Raw genomic sequence first — 22,415 nt, 5'->3', positions numbered from 1 at the left:
CCAACGAGTACAGTCCCAGTCTACTCAACCTCTCCTCATAATCCAACCCCTTCAGCTCTGGGATTAACCTAGTGAATCTCCTCTGCACACCCTCCAGTGCCAGTACGTCCTTTCTCAAGTAAGGAGACAAAAACTGAACACAATACTCCAGGTGTGGCCTCACTAACACCTTATACAATTGCAACATAACCTCCCTAGTCTTAAACTCCATCCCTCTAGCAATGAAGGACAAAATTCCATTTGCCTTCTTAATCACCTGTTGCACCTGTAAACCAACCTTCTGTGACTCATGCACTAACACACCCAAGTCTCTCTGCACAGCGGCATGCTTTAATATTTTATCGTTTAAATAATAATCCCGTTTGCTGTTATTCCTACCAAAATGGATAACCTCACATTTGCTCTCTATTGCCAGCAGAGCCACTGGGAGTGGTGGCCACTGCCGGTGCTACACTCGGGACCGCAGGAGGGGATCCCGGGATAGAGGTGAATGTGAGTGGGGTAGGGATCGCGGGAAGAGTAGGGTAAATGAGGTTGACATCAATGGCAGGGGTTTTGAATCTTGTGGGGGCCCTGCTTCCTTATGGCAGATCCATCAACCAGGCTCAGAATGCCAGTGATTGAGGAGCCCCTCCTGGTTAACCACTGGCAACTCAATCGGCTTTGTTGGGAGGCCTCGGGAAGGTGGTGAAATTGCCACTCCACACTCTCCCTCACCCTGAGCAAACACCAAACCCTCCCTTCCCCCACCCACCACCGCCCTCCCCACAACTGTCTTCAAATTCATCTCACAGAACATTAAATTCCACACAAGATTTTTGCTAACTTGTGTAAGTACGTGTGACTTATTGCCAAATTGGTATTTTTCACCTTGTTGTGGTGGGCTGCTTTGATGAAACCAGCTCTGTGGCCAAACAAATGTTGTGGTTTTAAGGACGTTCAGCTGACCTGTGTCTCAAGTGAGATGGTGTTTCCAACAGTGAGTATTGCAGCGGAAGATCTGCTAATGCGTCTTTAACATTTTGTTTGTAAAATTACAGATTGAATAAATTAAGAAATTCAGTCCATGTAGTTTGAGAAAAGCCAAAAATAACCCATGCAGTGAAATGTTATTTAAATGAGGGTTTTGATGGTCATTTATCTGGTAAAATAAAAGGTAAAAATTCCCCTACAGCTAAAATCTCAAACAGCCTTGTTGTTTATTGGGGTGGGCAGAGGTGATCAACTGACTATATATTAATCGATTACAAATTTAATTGACTAATGATCATCCACTTGATTAAAGGTTTGGCTGTCATGTTTGTTTATTCTATTGATATTCATTGTGTTTCACAATTAATCAGTGGTATAAATTGAAATAATTGCACTCTTCGTTAGTATTAATTGAATCTCTTCATGCGTATTGAAAAGTGTTAACCCTTACCCTGCTGAATAGAGACAAATCTGGCACACGTTCTGAGGGTTAAGTGTCAAGTTCAAACTTAAAGAAAAATTGCAGGCATATGGCATATTCTACCTTGAAGACAATTCAGCTGCTCATGAAACCCTGTGTGAAAGGTAAAGACAGTGATTTCCATGCCCAAAGATTGGGCACTTTGCATATCTTGAGTGAAAAGGGAAAAACAGTTTAATTGACCAATGGCATCATTTTCAGACAAAAGGATGGGATCAACTCCCACCCAAAATAGGTATGGGTTCGGCAGAGCGACCGCACCACCTGCCTAAAGCTGGCTACAGAAGGCCTGAACCAATTTCAGGTTTGGACGCCATCAGTTATAATTTGGGGGAAGCTGCCAACCACTCAATGAGGCGACAGCTCCTCATCAAAGCAGGGAAAGGAAATGAGGCTGATCCACAAGCTAGTCAAGCTGGAAATCTGTAGCATAGGAGGAGGTGTACTGGGTGGATCGTGCAGAATGACTTAACATTTGCTGAGCAAGGACCATCCATTTTTATCTGATAATTGCAAACAATGTCCTACAACCTAAATATTAGCAGCCTGTCATCTGAACTTAGCAAGACTGGCAGTGGTCATCTGAACTTAACAAGACTGAAAGTGGTATAAATTGAATGACTCTCAAGGCTGCTTCAGAGGGGAGCTAAAAGTCAGCTATGTTAGTGTATGCTTGGAATTACATATAGGCCAAGGCTATGTATATAAAGAGGCCTGGCTTGATCCAGCTCTTATCATAATATGTACAACTCGTGTTATCTTCTAGTACTTCCATTAAGCACTCATATACTAAGCTATTTTTTTTTCAAATAGATTTTTGTTTTAACTTCTAATACAAATGATTCCCCAAAAAATAAAATCTTATTTGAGTTACAGCCCAGCTCCAGCAACCACCTATCATTGGATAAAAGCAAATTACTGAGAATGCTGGAATCTGAAACCAAAGAGAAAACGCAGGGAAATCTCAGTAGGTCTGGCAGCATCTGTAGGGAGAGAAAAGAGCTAATGTTTCGAGTCCAGATAACCCTTTGCCAAACTACCTTTCATTAATGAACCATGTTTCATTGTGTTTGGATGAGAATAGTCATCCTGCTACAGTCAACACGTTAGATGTGGACTTGTAATTTTAAAGTTCCATTCCAAGTATTGTTTTGCTTTAATGGTAACTCACACTCTTCGGTACTCACTGGTTCCATTTGAATCCCCAGATAGTGTATGAGGTGCACCACACGCTTATGCATGAGTTATCCAGCAGGCAAATTGGTGAGGGCATTGATGAGTATAATGGACATGGGCTAAAATTAAGCAGAGTAGGTAGATCATGATGTTAATCAGCGTGCAATGCTGATTTTGATTGGATTAAATTTTTGTATAGCCACGTGTACCGAGGGACAGTGAAAAGTATTGTTCTGCGTACAGTCCAGACAGATCATTTCATACATGAGAAGAAAAAAACATAGGACATACATAAATACACAATGTAAATACACAGACACAGGCATCGGGTGAAGCGTACAGAGTGCAATACTACTCAGTAGAGAAGATATGTGAAGAGATCAGATCAGTCCATACGAGGGTCATTCAGGAGTCTGGTAACAGCGGGGAAGAAGCTGTTTTTGAACCTGTTAGTGCGTGTTCCTGACTTTTGTATCTCCCGGCCGATGGAAGAAGTTGGAAGAGTGAATAACCCGGGTGGGAGGGGTCTTTGATTGTGCTGCCCAGCTTTCCCAAGACAGTGGGAGGTGTAGACAGAGTCACTGGATGGTAGGCAGTTTCGTGTGATGGACTTCACTGTGTTCACGATTCTCTTGTCGTTTCTTACGGTCTTGGGCACAGCAGTTGCCATACCAGGCTGTGATGCAGCCAGATAGGATGCTTTCTATGGTGCATCAGTAAAAATTGCTAAGAGTCAATGTGGACATGCCGAATTTCCTTAGTGTCCTGAGAAAGTATAGGTGCTGTTGTACTTTCTTGGTCGTAGCATTGATGTGGGTGGACCAGGACAGATTGTTGGTGATGTGCACATCTAGGAATTTGAAGCTGTTCACCATCTCCGCCTCGGCCCAGTTGATGTGTATAATACTTTGCATCCTGGAGTCAATGACCAGCTCTTTAGTTTTGCTGACATGAAGGGAGAGATTGTTGTCGTTTTACTACTCCACTTGGTTTTCTATCTCCCTCCCGTACTCTGATTCATCGTTGTTTGAGATCCGACCCACTACGGTTGTGTCATCGGCAAACGGAGTATAGTGGGAGACTAAGTACGCAGCCTTGCAGGGCCCCAGTATTGAGATCTACCGTGGAGGAGGTGTTGTTGTTTATCCTTATTGATTGTGGTCTATGAGTCTGGAAGTTGAGGATCCAGTTGTAGAGGGAGGAGCCAAGTCCTAGGTTTTGGAGCTTTGATATGGGATTGGCTAGGATTATGGTGTTGAAGGTGGAGCTGTAGTCAATGAATAGGAGTCTGACATAGGAATCCTTGTTGTCCAGATGCTCCAGAGATGAGTTTAGGGCCAGGGAGATGGCATCTGCTGTGGACCGGTTGAGGCGGTATGCAAATTGCAGTGGATCGAGGCATTCTGGGAGTATGGAGTTGACATGTCTCATGACCAACCTCTCGAAGCACTTCATAATGATCGATGTCAAGGCCACTTGACGGTAGTCGTTGAGGCACGTCGCCTGGTGGTTCTTTGGCACCAGTATGATGGTGGTCTTCTTGAAGCAGTTGGGAACCATGGAACGGAGTAGGGAGAGACACAGGCACTGCTATTTTTGAACTTAATGCTCAAAGTAATACAGCCCTTAATCATGCATGTTTGAATATACATTCAGTAACAGGAAGGACCCACATCGGCAGCGCCTCCCCCAACATGTTATTTAAAGGAATCATCAACGAATGACCAGATTGCAGACTAATTGCCGGTTGATTTCTTGTGGCTGTCACCTGTGATTCTGGAAATGCTTGGTCCATTTTATAATTCTTTCACACTTCAAGAGTCTACAGGGCACATTGTAGAATATTCTGGGGGACACTTTGCTGACTTCAAGGTTTGTGCGCAGCCCAGTGCTCCCAGACATGGGTGCACTCAATGGGTATTCTCCATGGATTACTACATGACTCCGAGAATAAGCAGAAGGTCTGCAGAGTAGACAGGTTGCTGGAAGAGGGAGGAGGAAGAGGGGAGAAGGATTTGAGCAGCAGGCCATGTCTGGACTGGGTGCTCAAGGAGTAATTCTCCTACCTGAAGCTTAATAAGGAACAATTAGCCAGAGAGCTGGTTCGTGATGCAGTGTGAGGCCAACAGCACGGGTTCAATTCCCGTACCGGCTGAGGTTCTCTTGAGAGAGGATATGGTAGGTTTGTGCTTGATCGACAGCCATTTGCTCAGGGTAGTGTCTCAGCAATCCTAGTAATCAATTGGAGAATAGACTGCAGGACTGTTGTGACACCCTGCAAGCCAAGATGGCTGAACTCCCATTTCAGGTGGAAGTTGCTTGTCCTGCATTGTAAATTCCATCAAATGCTCACAATGGTTGTGTCCCCATGTGACAAGATAAAAGGAAATGCTGGAACCTGAAACGAAAACAGAAAATGCTGGACAATCTCAGCAGGTGTGACCGCATCTGAGAGAGAATGGAGCTAATGTTTCGAGTCTGGATGGCTCTTTGTCAAAGCAGCTTTCATGTCAGTTTTTGATTTGGTGGCGGCGAGTATTGTCATTATCATCACTCTCATCTTGGTGTTTCTCCACGATTGGCCACATTGCACTTCGTGGGTATCTGAAAAGAAAAAAAATACACGTGCAAGAGAAATGGGGAATGTAAGACGACACAGTAGCACAGTGGTTAGCACTGTTGCTTCACAGTTCCAGAGTCCCAGGATCGATTCCCAGCTTGGGTCACTGTCTGTGCGGTGTCTGTACTTTCTCCCCGTGTGTGCGTGGGTTTCCTCCGGGTGCTCCGGTTTCCTCCCATCGTCCAAAGATGTGCAGGTTCGGTGGATTGGCCATGCTAAATTGCCCGTACTGTCCAAAGAGGTAGGTGGGTTGACTGGGTTACGTGGAAAGGGTGGGGGTGTGGACTTCAGTGGGGTGCTCTTTCCAAGGGCTGGTGCAGGTTCCGCACTGTAAATTCTATGAGTCTACTATTCACAGGTTGTAAATAGGAAGAGAGGAAGGGATTTGTGAGAATGAGCATTAGATGTGTGGATACCATCCTTTTTGATGGCTTCAGCCCAGCTGCTGTTCCAATAATGTCCAGCACAATCTCCTCCATGAGGATAAGGACAATTCAGGCACATTTTCCCCTCTACATCTGGATCTTGCTGTTAATAGTTGCATGCCTCCTTGTTCTGAAAAAGGGAAGGAAGTGTGCCAATGAGTGCATTGCAATATGTTTGACTGATGGGGCTGCCATGTTTGAATAGCTGGCCGTATGTGAAATCTGAGATGTGGGTGTAAGACTTTCAGCAGTGCTAAAATTATATAAAATGTCAGGTATGAGACCTGATTTACAGAGATTATTGGTAAGTGAGTGATGAAGGTCTTATGAATTGAGCAGGGCTGAGGTTAGTGGTGCAGTTCATTGGATATGTAATTTGAAAATATATTCGCTGACTTGATCGCTTATGCAAGGACATTGAACTTCTTGTGACACTGCATCCAGGTCCTCAGTGTTTGACTCCTGGCATTGACTTCCATTACTACCCGCTCCCATTGTGTTTGTGTGTGTGCCTCGAGCCCCCTGGCAAGTGCAGCTGCAGCCCATCTCCTTTTCCTTGCACCGCCTCCACCACACTGTGTCAGGAAGCGTCTGAAAATCTTGAAGCCCCACTTTCTTCTATGTTGTGCCATTCTTCAATGTTTCCCAGGTCAGAGTCAAGTGTAGATCAACTGCCAGCGCATGCTCCAGTCACAGTACATCTCTCTTTTCAGAGGCACAAGCCAACTGATAGTATACTTGTACCACAATATTTATTATTGGTGCCACTTTGAGACTTTTGAGACTGCTAACGTTGCAGTGGTAATCCACAAGCTTGATGCTTCGCTCCAGTAGCAATACAATGGCAGGCAGTGTGATCTCCAACTTTTGTACAATTTTTAAAACCTTGACGATAAAAGAGGCAAACATTTTATTTTTTACTGAATGAAAAAGAAGCATTGTATCAAATGTTTCCAGTTACTGGATGACTCAGCAATTTACGATATGCCAAGTGCCACCCCAGCCCGCTCCCCCTCCACCATGCATACAGTTTTGCCACCCTAAGCTCCAGTGTGATTCAAGTGGGCTATGTAACTGACTCCCTGTACACGTCCTTGCTCAAACACTGGCAGCAAAGTATTGGTATGTCTGCTGTAATAATAGTTTAGGACAACAGGACAGTGACATTACAATGATGCATATTCAAAGATATCTGAATAGAAAAATGATATGGAAAGCATTTGTAACTACAGTTGGTTTAAGATGAAATCTCTAGTTTAAATTAATGGAGGTCTGAAATTTTTCCCGGGATAGGGGTAATATGACAAGTCTTCACTCTGTCGCCTTCATAGAATCAGAGAATTTACAGTGCAAAAGGAGGCCATTCAGCCCATCGAGTTTGCACCAACCCTTGGAAACAGCACCCTACCTAAGCCCATACCTCCACCCTAATCCCGTAACCCAGTAACCCCACTTAACCTTTTTGGACACTCAGGGCAATGTAGCATGGCCAATCCACCTTGAAAACCTTTAAACTCTCTTTCAGCATGTCAATATCATTGATCTGTCAGATGAAGGTAAAAGTCTTCTCCCTGGCCTTCAAACCTTTGACGCTCTCCCAGCAAGTTAATATCACTGATCTGTCAGATGATGGTAAAGGCCTTTCCTCTGCAGCCTTGAAAACCTTTAAACTTTCTCCGGACATGTCAAGTTCAAAGATCTGTCACATGAAGGTGCACTCTTCCCTTTTATGTGTTGGAAACATTTGAAGTGCTTCACATTCAGTTTCATTCCCCATTAACCTCTTCAAACCTCTGGGTTTGCTGAGAATCCTAAAAGCTTTGAACTGCATTGTTTATACTTAATTTCACAGGCCAATTTCTGTTCACTACATATTTTCACGTTGGAGTCTGTATTTCCTTTGGATCACTATTGGCTTTCCAGCCTGTGACACCATTAAATTGATATTCTGTAAAATTAGAATGCAATACTTACAAACTACAATGGAGCATGTACACAATTTCAATTGCTTCATCTTCAACAGTGTGGGAGGCAATGGTAAAGTTTGTTTTATTTTCTCGACTAAATAGTTGCCTTTATTGTTATATGTGTTTCAACATAGCACGCACTTTTTATATCAGAAACATTTCAATATATGACACAAAACATTATCAAGTGTCAACTTTTACAGGGGGGCATGGTGGTGCAATGGTTAGCATTGCTGCCTCACGGCGCCGAGGAGCTAGGTTCGATCCCGGCTCCTAGTCACTGTCTGTGTGTTTTTACACATTCTACCCGCGTCTGTGTGGATCTCACCCCCACATTGCCAAAAATATGCAGGATATGTGGATTGGCCACCTAAATTGCCCCTCAATTGAAAAAAAAAAAGAATTGGGCACTTTAAATTTTAAAAAGAAAATATCAACTCTTACTGCCACTATACTTGGATAGACAAAGTTGGAAGACGTTTTACATATTTTTATGAGTGAAGGATATTTTCTGGAGATGCTGTATGTATTGATTATGCTGCCATGTTCTTAAAAGATGAATGATATAATTCAAAGTAAAATGGCAAGTGAAAATAGAGGCAGAGAAAAGTACATGCTGTTACATAGCAAGAAATGAGACATACATGAAGCCAAACAGGAATGTGGTCACAATCCTCTGAGAATATATGTCAGGTACAAAGGGTAAAATAAGGACTAGTCATTTGTAAGTCAGGGATTGGGCAGACATCTGGTGGTTCTAATGCTGTTGCACTAAGCCCTAGGATACAGAGGCAAGCTGTTTCAGCTATCCATAGATTTTCAACCAAAGGGAATTGATGAACCTCTGGGGAACAGAGGGGAAGAGAAAAAAGGAGAAATAAGAGGTTGGGTTTGCTAAATTGTGCTATTTGAATAATATGAAAATTAAAATGCAAAGCACATTTGTTTTTTGTTGCCTAATTCCGTCTGTAACAAAACCTATACGCAAAGTGGGGAATTAGCTGAACATAGACTCGAATCTGGTGGTGCTTGTTGATTATAAATTGTTGGAGATATTTTTTGCAGGATTCCATGTGACCTATGAAATTAAAAGCAGCCTTGTAATAATGTTACTGTCAACTGTGTGCCTCTTGTAAAATGGATATTTCAAACTATAAACTAGGTCTGACGTAACACTGCAATATCAGGTGAAGTGAACAATCTCAATGTATTTAATCAAAGTAGCAAAAAAGCTGTCTTTCCAAACCCGATCTTCACAAATCTTATTGTCACTGTAGTCTGACAGTGAAGTACAGTGTTTATCACTACTTCATAAAAAGTGCAGATTGAAAGTTGTGAGTCAAAGGCTGAAATTTTCCACCCCTCAATGCCACAAAGGTGAACTGTGATTGGGTGGAGAATTGGGTGCCATGCTCCGGTCATTCGTTGGTGGTGATAATTAGGTTTGCGGCCAGCGATTAGCAACTTGGACACTATATACTCGGCCCTTCTGCGATGGTCCGCCCTTCTCAGGCAGAGGTCTCGTGGGCACAAATTACTCCCAAGTACCTACAAATGTGGACTGGGCACCATGGCTACGGGGGAGAAGCAGAAGGCTAAAAAGACACTGAAAAACTGTTGAAAACTGTCGGGCTTGCTGGGGGATGGCTGTCCTGGCCGGGGGCAGTCACGGGGTAGTGACAGTGCCAAGTCTGTGGATTTGGGGTGTGCCCCTCGGGATCGGGTGGCCTGGCTCAGACCGACATTGCTGCAGTCAGTCTTCTAAATGCACACCTTCAGTGGTACAGGTTCCTGGCTGCTCACACTGCTGAGTGCCGCCTGTGTCATTTAAATGGTCAGAAAGCCTCTGGTCATCTGGGGGCCCACCCAGGCTGCCCCTCTGGACATCCCTTTACCCCAGCTGTATCATCAAGGGCTGAGTTCAATCAGGGGCCCACAGGTGTTGGAACACCTCAGAAGCGCTGCCCATTGCCGAGGAAGCAGGGGATTAGCAAAGCTCACCCCAACCAGTGGACACCTGCACCACAGCCTTTGCAACACTCCCTGGTTCTCTGCTCCTCTCAGGGCAGAGGAATCACCAGTGACCCCCATCCCTCCGGGTCACCAGCTGTCTCCTCCCAGTGAGACTGGCAGTGCCTCCCAGGCAGTGTTCAGGAGGGCCGGCTTGGGTCTGCGGCCCACGCTGGCTGAGGGTGTCTCTCCGCTCCTCTTTGGCGTGGAGCTGTGGGTCCCACGGAAAGCCGACCTCAGGGGGCAAGTCTTCTCTGAGCTATCTTGGGCCTCAGCAAGGAATGTCTCGCCGAGGCCGCACTTAGCTTCATTTCCTGTGCTGAGGAGCTCACTTTGTCAGTGCAGGAAAATATGCCGTCGCGATCTCTCACCCTCTCAACATGACCCCTTGACCCAATCCCAATTTACCAATTAGGGTCTCCTCGAGCCCCCCTCACCCCACCTCATATGGTAGGGCACCCCTGGGCCTGATTCTCAGCTAAAGCAAGATGCCACCTGGGCATCCTGGCAGTGCCCCTTCCAACCTTGCAGTGCCAGGGTATCACCCTGCCCAGAGGCTGACCACTCAGGCACCTCTGATCACCTGAGAGACCCACCTCCCCGCAAATAAATTCTGCTGGTCCATGTTTGTGGAGACCAGTGCGAAGCGGCGCCAAGGCGAGGGGATTTGATCCTGGGCGCTGGGTGGATCTGGCATTGACACATTCAAGTGAGGCTAACTACTCACTTGAATATGAAAATCAGGGTCCCGCCCATTGTGGGTGAGATCCAGATTGTGGTACCTCAAGAGATCTCGTTAGATCTTGCGAGGCCTAACGAGCTGACTAAATCTCACGAGAGGCATCTCACGCCTCAAGCCAGACCCGGCCACCGGCCATTCAGTCGCACCCATCAACTCTTACTTCAGGTTAGTTCCAGGTACTTTGTGAATTTATGCTTTCTACAAATGCTTTATTGCATTATGCAGTGAATTCTAGCTCCAGTTTATCAAGATTTGCCATTGCAAGACAGTACATCAAGGAGAATGTTAAAGATCCAATAATTATATCCACCTAGAAGTAGCTTCCATGCTTAACCAGACTTCATTTTACATTAAGAACTGGAATTCTACTGATTCTAATTTTACTAGAATGCTGAAGTTAATCTTTCAAGCAGTACAATTTGAACTGGCTAAAAAATCCTTAAATGGCTTTTTCAGCCTTGTCAAAGTTGAAAATTATTCCCCTTGTCTCTTATTTATGGATGGAAGTTGAGCAATCTCAACAAGAGATTATTATTAATGACAGAACAAGACCAGACAGAATAGTGGCTGTATTGATAGGCATGGTTAACTTAAAGCACTTGAACTGAGCTGTTTTAATCTTTCTAATTACTTTAATAATGTGCCACTTAAATCTAATGCTAAATGGCCTTCTTTAACTTCTTTACATGTAAAGGTTTTTGACTTACTTCAGTTAATTTCACCAATTCAAAACTGGTGGTCTGAATTTCATCAGGAAAGCAGAATGCTGAAATTAAAATGGAGGGGGGAGGGAATTGTTTTCCGCGTTGATCCCAGGGATTCAGTCAGGGAAGAGCTGCAACATGCCGCTTGGTATCGTAGACTGCGGGAGAGGAGGAAAAGAAACACGATTGAGGATCAAGAGGGGAGGCATGTTGGTGTAGATTGCAAGCTGCTGAGTGGCTTTGCTGTTCAGGTCACAGGAGCTGGAAAGGACCAAACCCTTGTAAATGACGTACAACAGTGATTTATGATTTGTTTATACCAAATTATACAAACTTCTCCACAACTTCTTAAAGCAACGGATGACTGCTTGCCTAGTTTCTAACCTGCCAGAGAATAGTACTCAAAACAGTAGCGATGTAAACCAACTTGTATCGATATGGAATGTATGTCTCAAAATCTGGTTATGGAAATAGTAAACAAACACTTAATGTGCTCATATAATGTCCTTCTGTCTGAAGATTCACCTGAGGTGTAAACTTACGAGATAGCGAACAGGGAATAACATTTTCCACTAATATTGCCAAGAGTATGTTCTAACTAATAATGATTGAAACCTTTGCATATAAATTACATTGTGCTGTATTCTTTATGTGAAACTAACCATTTGGCCTGATCAGGAAGCATCTTAAAAATTAAGTGAATTACATTTTATACTTTTTTAGATGAGGGATGGGAAAAAGAGATATGCCTTTCACTGAGGGCAGAAGGTTAACCATTACTTTTAACAACAGTACAGTATGTTAGTAGTAAAAGTAGGTCAGTGCAGTCAAAGCATTAAATCACCTCTTTAGTCCAGTAGATTTAACATGGACTTATTCAAATGATCATCAGTCTACTCAAGTTGTGCACAGTGCCAAATTCACCCAGCAGCTCCAACAATAACCATCCCAGGCCTCAAGAGGGTTAGTGACTGAACAGAGCTATAGTTTCATGATGTTACATAGACTTGACATCCACAGTAATGTAGATGCTTTAGGGGAAGAGTGTGTACAAGTCTGGATAGCATAAATACAGCTGTAGTATTAGTAATATGATCTCGCTGTAAATAAGAACCCATGGATCACTCAATTCTGAGGCTGCTCAGAGATGCAGATACTTTTTTGTACGGTACGGTAAAACTTGATTTTAAAGTGATTGTGTGAAAAAGAATGAATGGTCGCAGTCCTCTTGATTTGGCCTCTTAAGTTGTTTGTTCCCGCTTGACAATACATAGTAAATCACATACTTTATTCAACAAAATAATTCTTTACATGCATAAAAGAACTGAGAATCATGGTTAAATGGGATTTTCTCATTGTTATTTCTGTTAACATTCTTTGGGGCGATTCTCCGGCTCCGTTGCACCCAGCATAAATTCTGCAGTGTTGGGAGGATAACGGGTGAGCACCAAAACAGGATTTGTGGCGGGCACAAATCAGTTTCCAATTCTCCCAGCTCGCTCCTGCTGGCATCATCAGGATCTCGCCCAGAAAGGACGAGAACCTGATTACAGCACGTTTGGCTTCATTTTAATCTCATTAGTTAGATTAAAGTTGAATGCAATAGACTCCCGGTATTCACATGCCCCTCCAATGGAACGTGATTGAGCGCAAATCACTACTGGTCCCTAAAGCAGGGACCAGGTGCCATGGACACCAAAGGGGAGCAAGCGGCTGAGTACCCTCTCTACATTTACCTCCAAGATGCTGCGGGGGTTTCTTCAGGGTAGGCCGGGGTTTAGAGGCTTGGGCTGGGCTGGGGAGATTCAGATTAGGGGTCTTTCCAGGGACGGGGATCATGTGGCAAGTCTTCCTTCTATTGCTTTGAAAATCTTTAAACTCTCTTTCAGCATGTCAATTCAAAAGAGCTGTCAGTTGTAGTCTTCCCTCTGATGTGTTGGAAACTTTTGCTGTCTCTCCTAGCATGTTAAGTTCAAAGATCTGTCGGGTCAAGGTAAAAGTCTTCCCTCTGAAGTGTAGAAAACCTTTTGAAGTGCTTTTTTCACATTTCAATTTCATTCCTCTTTAACTTTTTCAAGCCTCTGGCCTTGCTGAGAAGCTTAAAAGCTATGACTTGGATTGTTTACATTCAATTTCATGATCCATTACATTTTACAAGCCATTTGATTGACAAGTCCAGGCTATTTCAAAGGAGGGTTTTGTTTCGTGTGTCTGTATAGCTCTTCACGGTCCATTAACTCTGAAATGCCTTGTCCTCTGAACAGGTGTTATTTCTAACCACAGTTCTTTCACAATGGCTTTTTCTTTCCTCTAAAGTGCTTCATAGAAAGAGCAAGTGTTGTTTCTAACCACAGTTTGTTCAAGAAGCTTCTTCATTCTCCTGAAGTGCTTCCCAGAAAGACCAGGAGCGGGATTCTCCCATTCGGCGGCAGAGTGTCCACGTCATCAGAAACACCGTTGCGTTGCACGACAGCGTGAACGGGCCGCTGGGAGTACCGATTCTGGCCCCTACAGGGGCCAGCACGGCGCTGGAGCGGTTCGCACTGCTCCAGTCTCCCATACTGGCGCAAACTGTGGCCGCGGGATCCGCGCATGCAGAGTGGCGCGGCGTCAACGAGGACATGCGCAGTGGCGCTGTGACAAGCATGGGTTGTTGTTCACTTAGGGGAGGGGGTGGTGGGCCTCATGCCAGCGATTGCTGGGGTGGTGGGGAGCCTTGCCAGAAATTGTTGGGTGGAACCTTGCTGTGGGCGGGGGGGGATTTTGCAGCAAGAAGGGAACGGTGCTGTAAGGTTATTCTGAGATTGGGGTGCCCTTTAAAATATGGCGCCCACCCTCTTGAGGATCTGGCCGTGCCAGCCTCTTCGGGTCCCACAGTAATAGCAACATAAGGGTCCTAATTAAATTTAGAGCCTTTAACATGAAACATTAAACCACATTTGAGTATGTAAAAAAACATAAAAATGAAGATTACGATTGCAGTTAGTTAATCATCCTGTTGTGTAGCAGAGATAAGAGTCTGAAATGTGGTGCTGTGTTTTGGAATGGAATAATTAATGATAGCATTGTATGGACATTGTGGCCTAGAAATTTCAACAGCAGTGGCTAAATAGGCACACAAGCCACCAATAAGGTGGACAAGAAGCATGCGCTCATATCAACTCTAAAGTGGACCATCCTCATTTTGCATTGGGCTTCTCCAAAGACATCCAGAAATGTATAAAGCAATGGATAACTTGCGTAAATAAGGATCCTAGACTCTGGTTGAAAATTTTAGTGTTCAGGAAGCTCCGTCAACATAACCATCTAGCTGTGAATGCAGCTGACCATTCAGTCCATTTTGTATAGAATGTCATGTAGGGTGAAATTTACTAAGAGAAAAAAGATGTTCAGGCCTGTGAAAGAAACCTTCCACAATGCTAGCTGTCACGGCCAAAACAGGGTCAACCATGAGGGATAGAAGATGTGCTGGAGGATTCACCTCCTCTCCTGGCACCTTGTATGGAGTTGTTTTTGGGCACAATTGTATTTCTAGACCTGTATAATGCTGAAGAAGCTAAGCATTAAGACCCTGATAATTACAGTCTGAACAGTGGGCAGAATAGGACAGCCTTTGGGATAAGACAGTAGAATCCAAATCAGATCACACATTTGCATAATTCAATTTCACTGGACGGCTATTTAAGTATTTTTGAGCGAGGATGCTGAACAATGTGATTTGCATCTGCCCCAGTTTCACAATAACATTGAAGGTAGTCATAGTAAGACCACAGTAAGAGCCCAGCAGATGAAAGAATAACATAAGTGAAGCTAAAGATGCAAGTGGAAGACTGAGTGTTGCACCAGGAAAAGGTCCGTGCCATGGTAAGTCGCACCTGATGTCAATTTTTCCACATGTTCTATTTACCTTCAAATTCTTAGGCATATACTTAATTCTCCTGTTTGCAGGCACAACCGATCAGTACCACAGATCTCTGTTGCAGACCACTGAGGAAATGAGATCCAAATAAATCAGGATGAACCATTTGGTTTTTTTTTTCTCACTTCAGTATATTACTTCCCTTGAAGCTTGAGTGTGACTGCCTTGGCACATACAGTATCATATGCATTAACCTACTTGCTTAGTAATTGCCTTTTGTTTTCAGCTTAGTAAATGGTTTGCTTTCTCCTGTGCCTCTCACAATTGATGCAAGTGTGCAGAGACACAAATAATCAGGTTATTAATGTGCACAGCTTTGTGGTGCCTTCCTCTTGCTCCGAGCGTCTGCCAGGATAACAAAAGACTTGTACATGTTGCATTCGGGCACATTTCCACCACACCGAAACGCCAGTCTATGAGGTCTCATTCAGGTTAATGCAACAGCAGTCAGGCGTCTGTGATGAAGCTGTATTCCTGTTCCTGCCAAAGTAATTTCTGAGCAAAAATAAAAGGTTCAAGGCTTGTCAGCATTAGCAGCTAGATAGCTGCTTAGACCTAATGAGAAATTGGACATTGCTAGACTCTGAGCTATCTTGTCAGAGTCATTTTTCCTGCTTGCCTTTTGTCGGAACGACAGAAAGAGATGTTGTTCAATTAAAACCTCTGACCTGTTGTGGGCTCTTGGAGGCAGCCCATTTCATGCTGGTGATGTGAGTGATTGGCAAAATTTAGACAGTTTTGAACCATGCAACATTTTTCAAAGTTACTGTTATATTCAAAGCAACAAAATATCATTGACACTTCCTGTTAGCTGGTTTCCGTAGTGACACATATTCCCAGGAGAAATTTGATATAATTAAATTAGGCTTCTTTTGATGTCAATAAAATAAAAGGATAGATTGTCCTTAAAGCAATGATCCCACTTGGATTTAGTATAAATCACAGTTTCATGTTTCTTTATAGCAGTTGTAGGAATGACTTAAAATTATAATTCTGTTTACCTCCCCAAAATATTCAAGGACATCATACTGTTTATTGATCGAAAAGTTTGTACTTTATTGGGAAAGTAATTGAAAATTGGCAAGATATACTTGTTTACACTGAACATCTGTTTAAAAGTAATTTAAAATGAGAAATGTTATCAATCTCTTTATGTCTTAATGGCTTGTATTTTTAAATAATTTTATTTGAAGTTTGTGAACATTATGTTTTGGCTTCGAAATATTCCCAATAGAAACTCCGATTTGTCACTGTGCTTCCCATATTTTTGATGAGAATATCCTTTCAAAAGTCTTCTTGCTATCACATTAACCTGCATTAGTGTACATCCCTTCATAAAACTGACAAGCTACCTGGGACTTTGGTTACTAATTGAAGCATTTTCTAGTCGAGGAGGAGGCAAATGGAAATGTAATACCATGTACATTATTTTGTCGTTAAAATGTTTTCTTGGATTTGTTTCATTTATGCTAGCAGTGCATTGAATGTGATGCTTTTTACTGCTATTGTGGTATAAAATCTGTTTTAACCTACCAGAGGTACAAATGTATACACATCTATTGATTGTCGTCAAGTTGTAGTGCTATAAAATCATTTTTGCATTTTCAACTGCATGCCAATTCAGCAGTCCCTTAATTTGTTATTAATTTAGGTCATTCATCATGGCGAACCAATGATTTGGTAATGAACTTTTATACTTTCATTGTATTTGCAAAAGCTATTTTTCTTCTTTTCCAGGCGTGCGTTTGGATAGAGTACGTGGAGGACGGCAAAAGTATAAGCGCAGGATAGATGCAGAGAACAGCCCTTACTTGAACCCTCAGCTGGTTCAACCAGCCAAAAAGCCATGTGAGGACAACAAATTAATTTATATTATATTGTACAGGATGTCCATTAACATATAAAGCTTCAGCACATTAATTTACAATCCAGTGAAACACTAGCATGTCTTATCTATTTCAGTATACTCACTCTGCACACACAACCAGTTAAAGAGTTTGCAAACAGATGGGAGTGATAATAGACAGAGCTAATCCAGTCTCCATTTTATAAATCGCCAGAGTTTATTTTTCATCAAGGGTGGCATGGTGTATTATGTGAAGAAATATCTACAGCCACATGGAAATATTTTGACTTGTCCATTTTTTTGTTCTATGCAGCTCAATTCGAGAGACAAGGCTTCTCACAGCAGTGTTGCTGCAAGCGATTATTATTTTAAAATTTTATGCTTTCCCAAAAATTCTAAAATCTCTTTAAAATTGTAATTTTGTTTATATTTGTGTCCCATGACTGTGATTTAAAATGAGGATTATTAAACAATGTGGAACATTGACAGTATTAAACACATCTGTGGTGTTTTTTCTCTGAGCCTCTAAGCTAACCATAGTGTAAAACTCAAAACACTAGAATGAAGATTACAAATCCTGCATAAGCTGGATATTGTCTTTTTAAATCTTTAAGCTTTTATGATGAGACTTTGCCATCAAAACCGTGCATGTTAGATTTTGGTTGCTTTCTCCCTTTCTCTTTTATTACACTGTTACGGAAGACTGTAAAGAATAAATATGGTGCAAAATATCATCAATGTTGCATTGCAAAACTCATTCAATAACTCCATCATTTCTTTTGAGTTGACTACATTTCTTTTTATTGGCAAATACTTCAAAATCACACATATTGTATTGGGCCATATTAATAATTCTTCTTTAGGCCACGAGAAAAATAGGATAATTTTAATGCATGGCTTTGTGTGCCTTTTAAGCACGATTTTGCCTCACCATGGTCAAGGCAGTGGCTGTTTGTATTTTCCAGCATATTTCTCCTATTAAATAATAAATAATTAAGTATAGCTGAAAGCAATTCATGGAATTTCAGATGTTAATCAGGCGAGAGCTCACACTTTTACAAGAGCGGGCACCATGTGTAATATACCATATTGATGAAACATTGCAGTCGCATTTACATTTCTGTGAATTGCATTATATTAATATTTTGCAATGAAGTCTTGTCTATCAGAATCAAATTTTTGATATAGATATCCAAATAACAGAACATGGTTAGTACTTTTTTCCCCAAAGTGCTTAAATGGTTGGAATGATAAATCCTAACAAACTCAAAGGGCGCAATCTACCGGCTGTTCACGTTAGCGGGATATTCCGGTCCCACACCGGGACATGGGTTTCTCGGCGACGAGGGGCGCAGTGACCGGGATATCCCGTTGACAACGGCGGGGTCAGTAAATCCCGCTGTCGAGCCACCTCCACCACCAAAAAATATGCGGTGGGTTGGTTTGTAAATCCTGCACTATAGTTTTTCCCTTGACTTAAAATAGAGTTTATTTAATTCAACTTAAAAATCCAAAGAAGTAGATATGTGTAATTGTTAAGGATGTGTATGTAGTCAAGCTGTCAGATTTCCTGGTGGAAATGTACAAGGATGTAATTTAGTGGACTCCAGGGGAAACAATACTAAGGTAATAAAAGTTAAGTGAAGTGCATTTCAGGGGCCGGTGTAGCTCAGTTGGCTAGATGGCTAGCATGTGGTTCTGAATAATGCCAACAGCACAGGTTTAATTCCCATTCTGGCTGAGGTAGACTTGGAACCTGCCTTTTTGTTATGCCACTGAGAGTGGAAGGTGATGGCAAACCACCACCGACAAAAACTGCCAAGAAAAATAGCTCAGGGTAAAACATCAACAGACAATGGGCCAAGGACCTGCCTTTGGGCAGAGCAGATATGGATGAGTGAATAGTACATTCACTGTTTACTCCACTGGATGGGACATCACCTTACGATTTTCCTAGACTTTATATACAGAAAATAATCGGAGGAAGTTCTAAAATACTTTCTGACAATAAATAAATATTGCAGCCAATATGCAGAACACATATTCCCTATGCCATTGTGGTATTTTAAAAAGCTGGGATCATTTTCCTATCTTTCACTAATTGTAATGCTTGTCTATCACACCACTTGACTAAACATCCCAAAGTGTTGTAAAGTACAAAGACCCATACAAACCGAACTATTGGGGATATTCATGGCCATATTTAACTTGATATGAGACATACAAAAAAAAATCATCCCTCCCCCTCTTTGTTAAAATTGCTAGGTAATATGTTTAAAACCCAGCTTTAAAAATTATATATATTTGCCTTTACATATTTCTGATTTTCTCTTTTATTAATATAACTCTTTCTGCCCCTCAATACATCTGAACGTTAATAAGATTGCATTGTTCTGTGTGCTCATTTTAGATAGTCTTGCCATTCACTGATCATTACTTATTATCGAAGAACTGTTGGGTTAATTTTCTTTAGTTTAATTAATTAACAGCTTTTGCTAAGAAGAAATTTACAAAATGCATGATCAATTTTCAACTTGTGTTAGGAAGTGCAGTATGTTTTGTACCTTGGATGTAGTCTAAGAGATTTTCTGGATCCTGATTGATTATTTGTGCATAACAAAGCCATTCTGATGAAAATTGGGTTGTATTGATTCTAATTAAGGCAACATTAAATAAGATTTACCAAGAGATACCGCTTGCAGCTACTCAATTCCCTGAGTGATGAGGCTGTCTGAACTGACGCAAACGTTTCTTCTTTCTTTTGCCTCGGCCTTCTATTCTAGTCAACAAGATTGTCTCACACTTGCTTGTGGCTGAGCCAGAGAAGATCTATGCCATGCCTGATCCCACCATCCCGGAGAGTGACATCAAAGCCCTCACTACACTGTGCGACTTGGCTGATCGAGAACTGGTGGTCATCATCGGATGGGCAAAGCATATTCCAGGTACAAAAAGAAAACCACATCAGGACAGTTGTTAAGCATGTCATGAAACAAATTTCCCCCTTGTGTTTGGTTCTGAATTTCCCACAGTGCAGATACCACAAAAAATACTTTGATAGCTACTTAGTTTTACAAGTGAAACTCCACCAGCTAACACTGTTATCAAATTACTCAAACAAATGTGCATGACTACTTAATACACTTGTGATTTAATCAAGATTTATTTTGACAATGTTAATTTGTAGTATACATCTGGCATCTCTATGACTTGGTATTCTTTTTGAGCTGAGGAAAACTATGGCCCAGAGTTTCACCACGCTGGACATGCTCTCCATCATGAAAAAAGTAGAATAAACGCTCCAAAATCTCCCCCCCTAAGCCTCCCCCACCCCCATCCTCCAAAAGTGGCACTTTCCATTTTTGCAGGATAGGATTGGGTGTGGGTCGTACTTAAGGTGTGTGCGGTTTACAGAGGCAGTCAGCCATTTAAACCATTACCGTCCTCCATTTAAGTGGAATTTAACTAGGCCTGGTGTGTGAAACACAAAGGGTGGGATTTTGCAACTCATCCCACTGTTGGGATCGTCCAGCCCTGCTGAAAGCAATCCCTGGCAATGGGACGGGCAGGTCTTGGAGTTCACCGTAGTCATCACCTGAACTGGTAGATCCTGTCAGCCATCAATGGTGAGCCGCCTCTGTTGTCGGAAAACAGGCCATGGAGAGGGGAGCAGAAAATCGTGCCCGAAATGTGCAGATTAGACCTGGTAAGGGAAGGTCTGAAATTTGTGGATTAGTTTGGGTAGCCAGGGTATCATTTTGGAAAGGTAAAGTACCCCGTCAATCTGCTCCAGGGGCACTTTTGGTGGAGGTGAGGTGCCTGTTGGAATTGTTACAAGTACGCATAAATGTGCGTAAGTCAGTGCAGAAATTAAATAATGTCAAGTTGGTTGGAACAGTCAGCAGACTTATCAAAGTTCACTATCAAAGCTGTCAGAAGCAATTGTCAAAGGGAGCTGTCAGGTTGTCAATGCTATTAAATCTTCGGAAAAAAGTGTTAGAAAAAATTATTGCTGCTATTGCATTCTGTCCGTAAACATAAGCCTGGGGGTTACCATTACTGGATTAGTGCTGCATTACTGAGTTACACTGGACGCCATTATTATTTTTTAATGAAGAAAGAGAAGTTTCATTAACTCTTTGCAGACTTGCAACAGTGGGTGGATTGCCTGACGCTGCGATCGGGATTCATGATCAGGCAGAGAATGAAGCGTTCCTCGAAGGACGGCAAACCTGTTGTACTGCTCTGATCCCCCACCAAAGGCCTCAGCGCCGACGGCTCCACTCGGGCAAAAGGACACAAATCGGTGATTTCCACCCATTTCAATTGGTATTAAAGGGCGGGAAGACTGATTCACTACCACCACCACTCCTCCCGTTTTATACCGTTTCTCACAGCAGGAGGAAAGTCCAAGTGTGGCCCTAACGCGGTGAACGCTGGTTCAAGGTGGTCCGTGCATAATTGAGGTGCCCCCAAAAAGTCTCCTCCACAATGGCAATCCTGCTCCCCCCACTCCCTGTGGATAAGTAGGGACATCCTCTCTCCACTACGCGAATAACCCCCCCCACCAAACCCCCATCAGACCACCCCCCCCCCATCAGACACCTCCATCAGATCAACCCGTCAGAGGCTCCCATCAGAGATCCACATCAGACCCCCTCCCCATCAGAGACCACCATTGGTCACCTCTGCCTGAAAACTGAAGAGCAATCTGGCAGTGCAGTGAAAGATCACTGCATTTTCACTTCCTTCCCTAACATCGGCTGCCTCTGACAAAATGATTTCAAGCAGCAGCTGTTACAAGTGTCGGAGCCTTCCTCGAACGCCAAGTGCACTTGAAAGGGCTTCAAATCCACTGACAGCCTTTGAAATGCAAAACTCCCATTTAATTTCACATAGTGATACATTGCACTAGCCAGCGATTAACAGTTTTATTACTCCAGAGACACGTGCTTGGTGGATTATTTATCTATCCTTTCCTTCACACATGAATGAATCTCTGTTTCCCTGCTTTGATGCTAACCATAATGTTTATAAACACTCCAGGGCAGCATGGTGGTGCAGTGGGTGAGCACTGTGGCTTCACGGCGCTGAGGTCCCAGGTTCGATCCCGGCTCTGGGTCACTGTCCGTGTGGAGTTTGCACATTCTCCCCGTGTTTGCGTGGCTTTTGCCCCCACAACCCAAAAATGTGCAGGGTAGGTGGATTGGCCATACTAAATTGCCCCTTAATTGGAAAAAAATGAATTGGGTACTCTAAATTAAAAAACAAATAAACACTCGGTATGATTTTCAGCTCCTTAACACAGCAAAAGCAGCTAAGTGCTTTCTGCTAGAATAAGAGGATGTGAAACTACTTGTGGGGAGGGGTGGTTTAGGATTTACGTTGTGAGGGAGGACGGCCCCCCTGCCGAATTTTGGGATCAGGCTGCCTGCTCAAAATGGCATCCTAATACTTGGATTCCAATGGAAACTGGTGAGTGTTCCCCCATGCATATATTTGCATGGTTACGGAAAGAGAGACTCACAGCTGAGCACTGCTTCCAATGCCAGT

General features: G+C 42.8%; 1 protein-coding gene across 6 annotated transcripts in view; it reads left to right on the top strand.

The window, feature by feature from the left end:
- The window catches only part of esrrga (estrogen-related receptor gamma a), a 295,738-nt gene that overhangs the window by 229,473 nt on the left and 43,850 nt on the right, over positions 1–22,415 (top strand). For all 6 annotated transcript variants that reach the window (XM_038811800.1, XM_038811809.1, XM_038811790.1 and 3 more), the window contains 2 exons: positions 16,754–16,864; positions 19,646–19,807. In XM_038811800.1, the coding sequence (XP_038667728.1) occupies positions 16,754–16,864; positions 19,646–19,807 (273 nt within the window). The remainder of the gene's footprint in view (positions 1–16,753; positions 16,865–19,645; positions 19,808–22,415) is intronic.

This window comes from Scyliorhinus canicula, chromosome 1 (assembly GCF_902713615.1).
Source record: "Scyliorhinus canicula chromosome 1, sScyCan1.1, whole genome shotgun sequence".
NCBI classification, from domain to species: domain Eukaryota; kingdom Metazoa; phylum Chordata; class Chondrichthyes; order Carcharhiniformes; family Scyliorhinidae; genus Scyliorhinus; species Scyliorhinus canicula.
The sequence above is the reverse complement of the archived record's forward strand: the minus strand, read 5'-3'. Positions and strand labels throughout refer to the sequence as shown.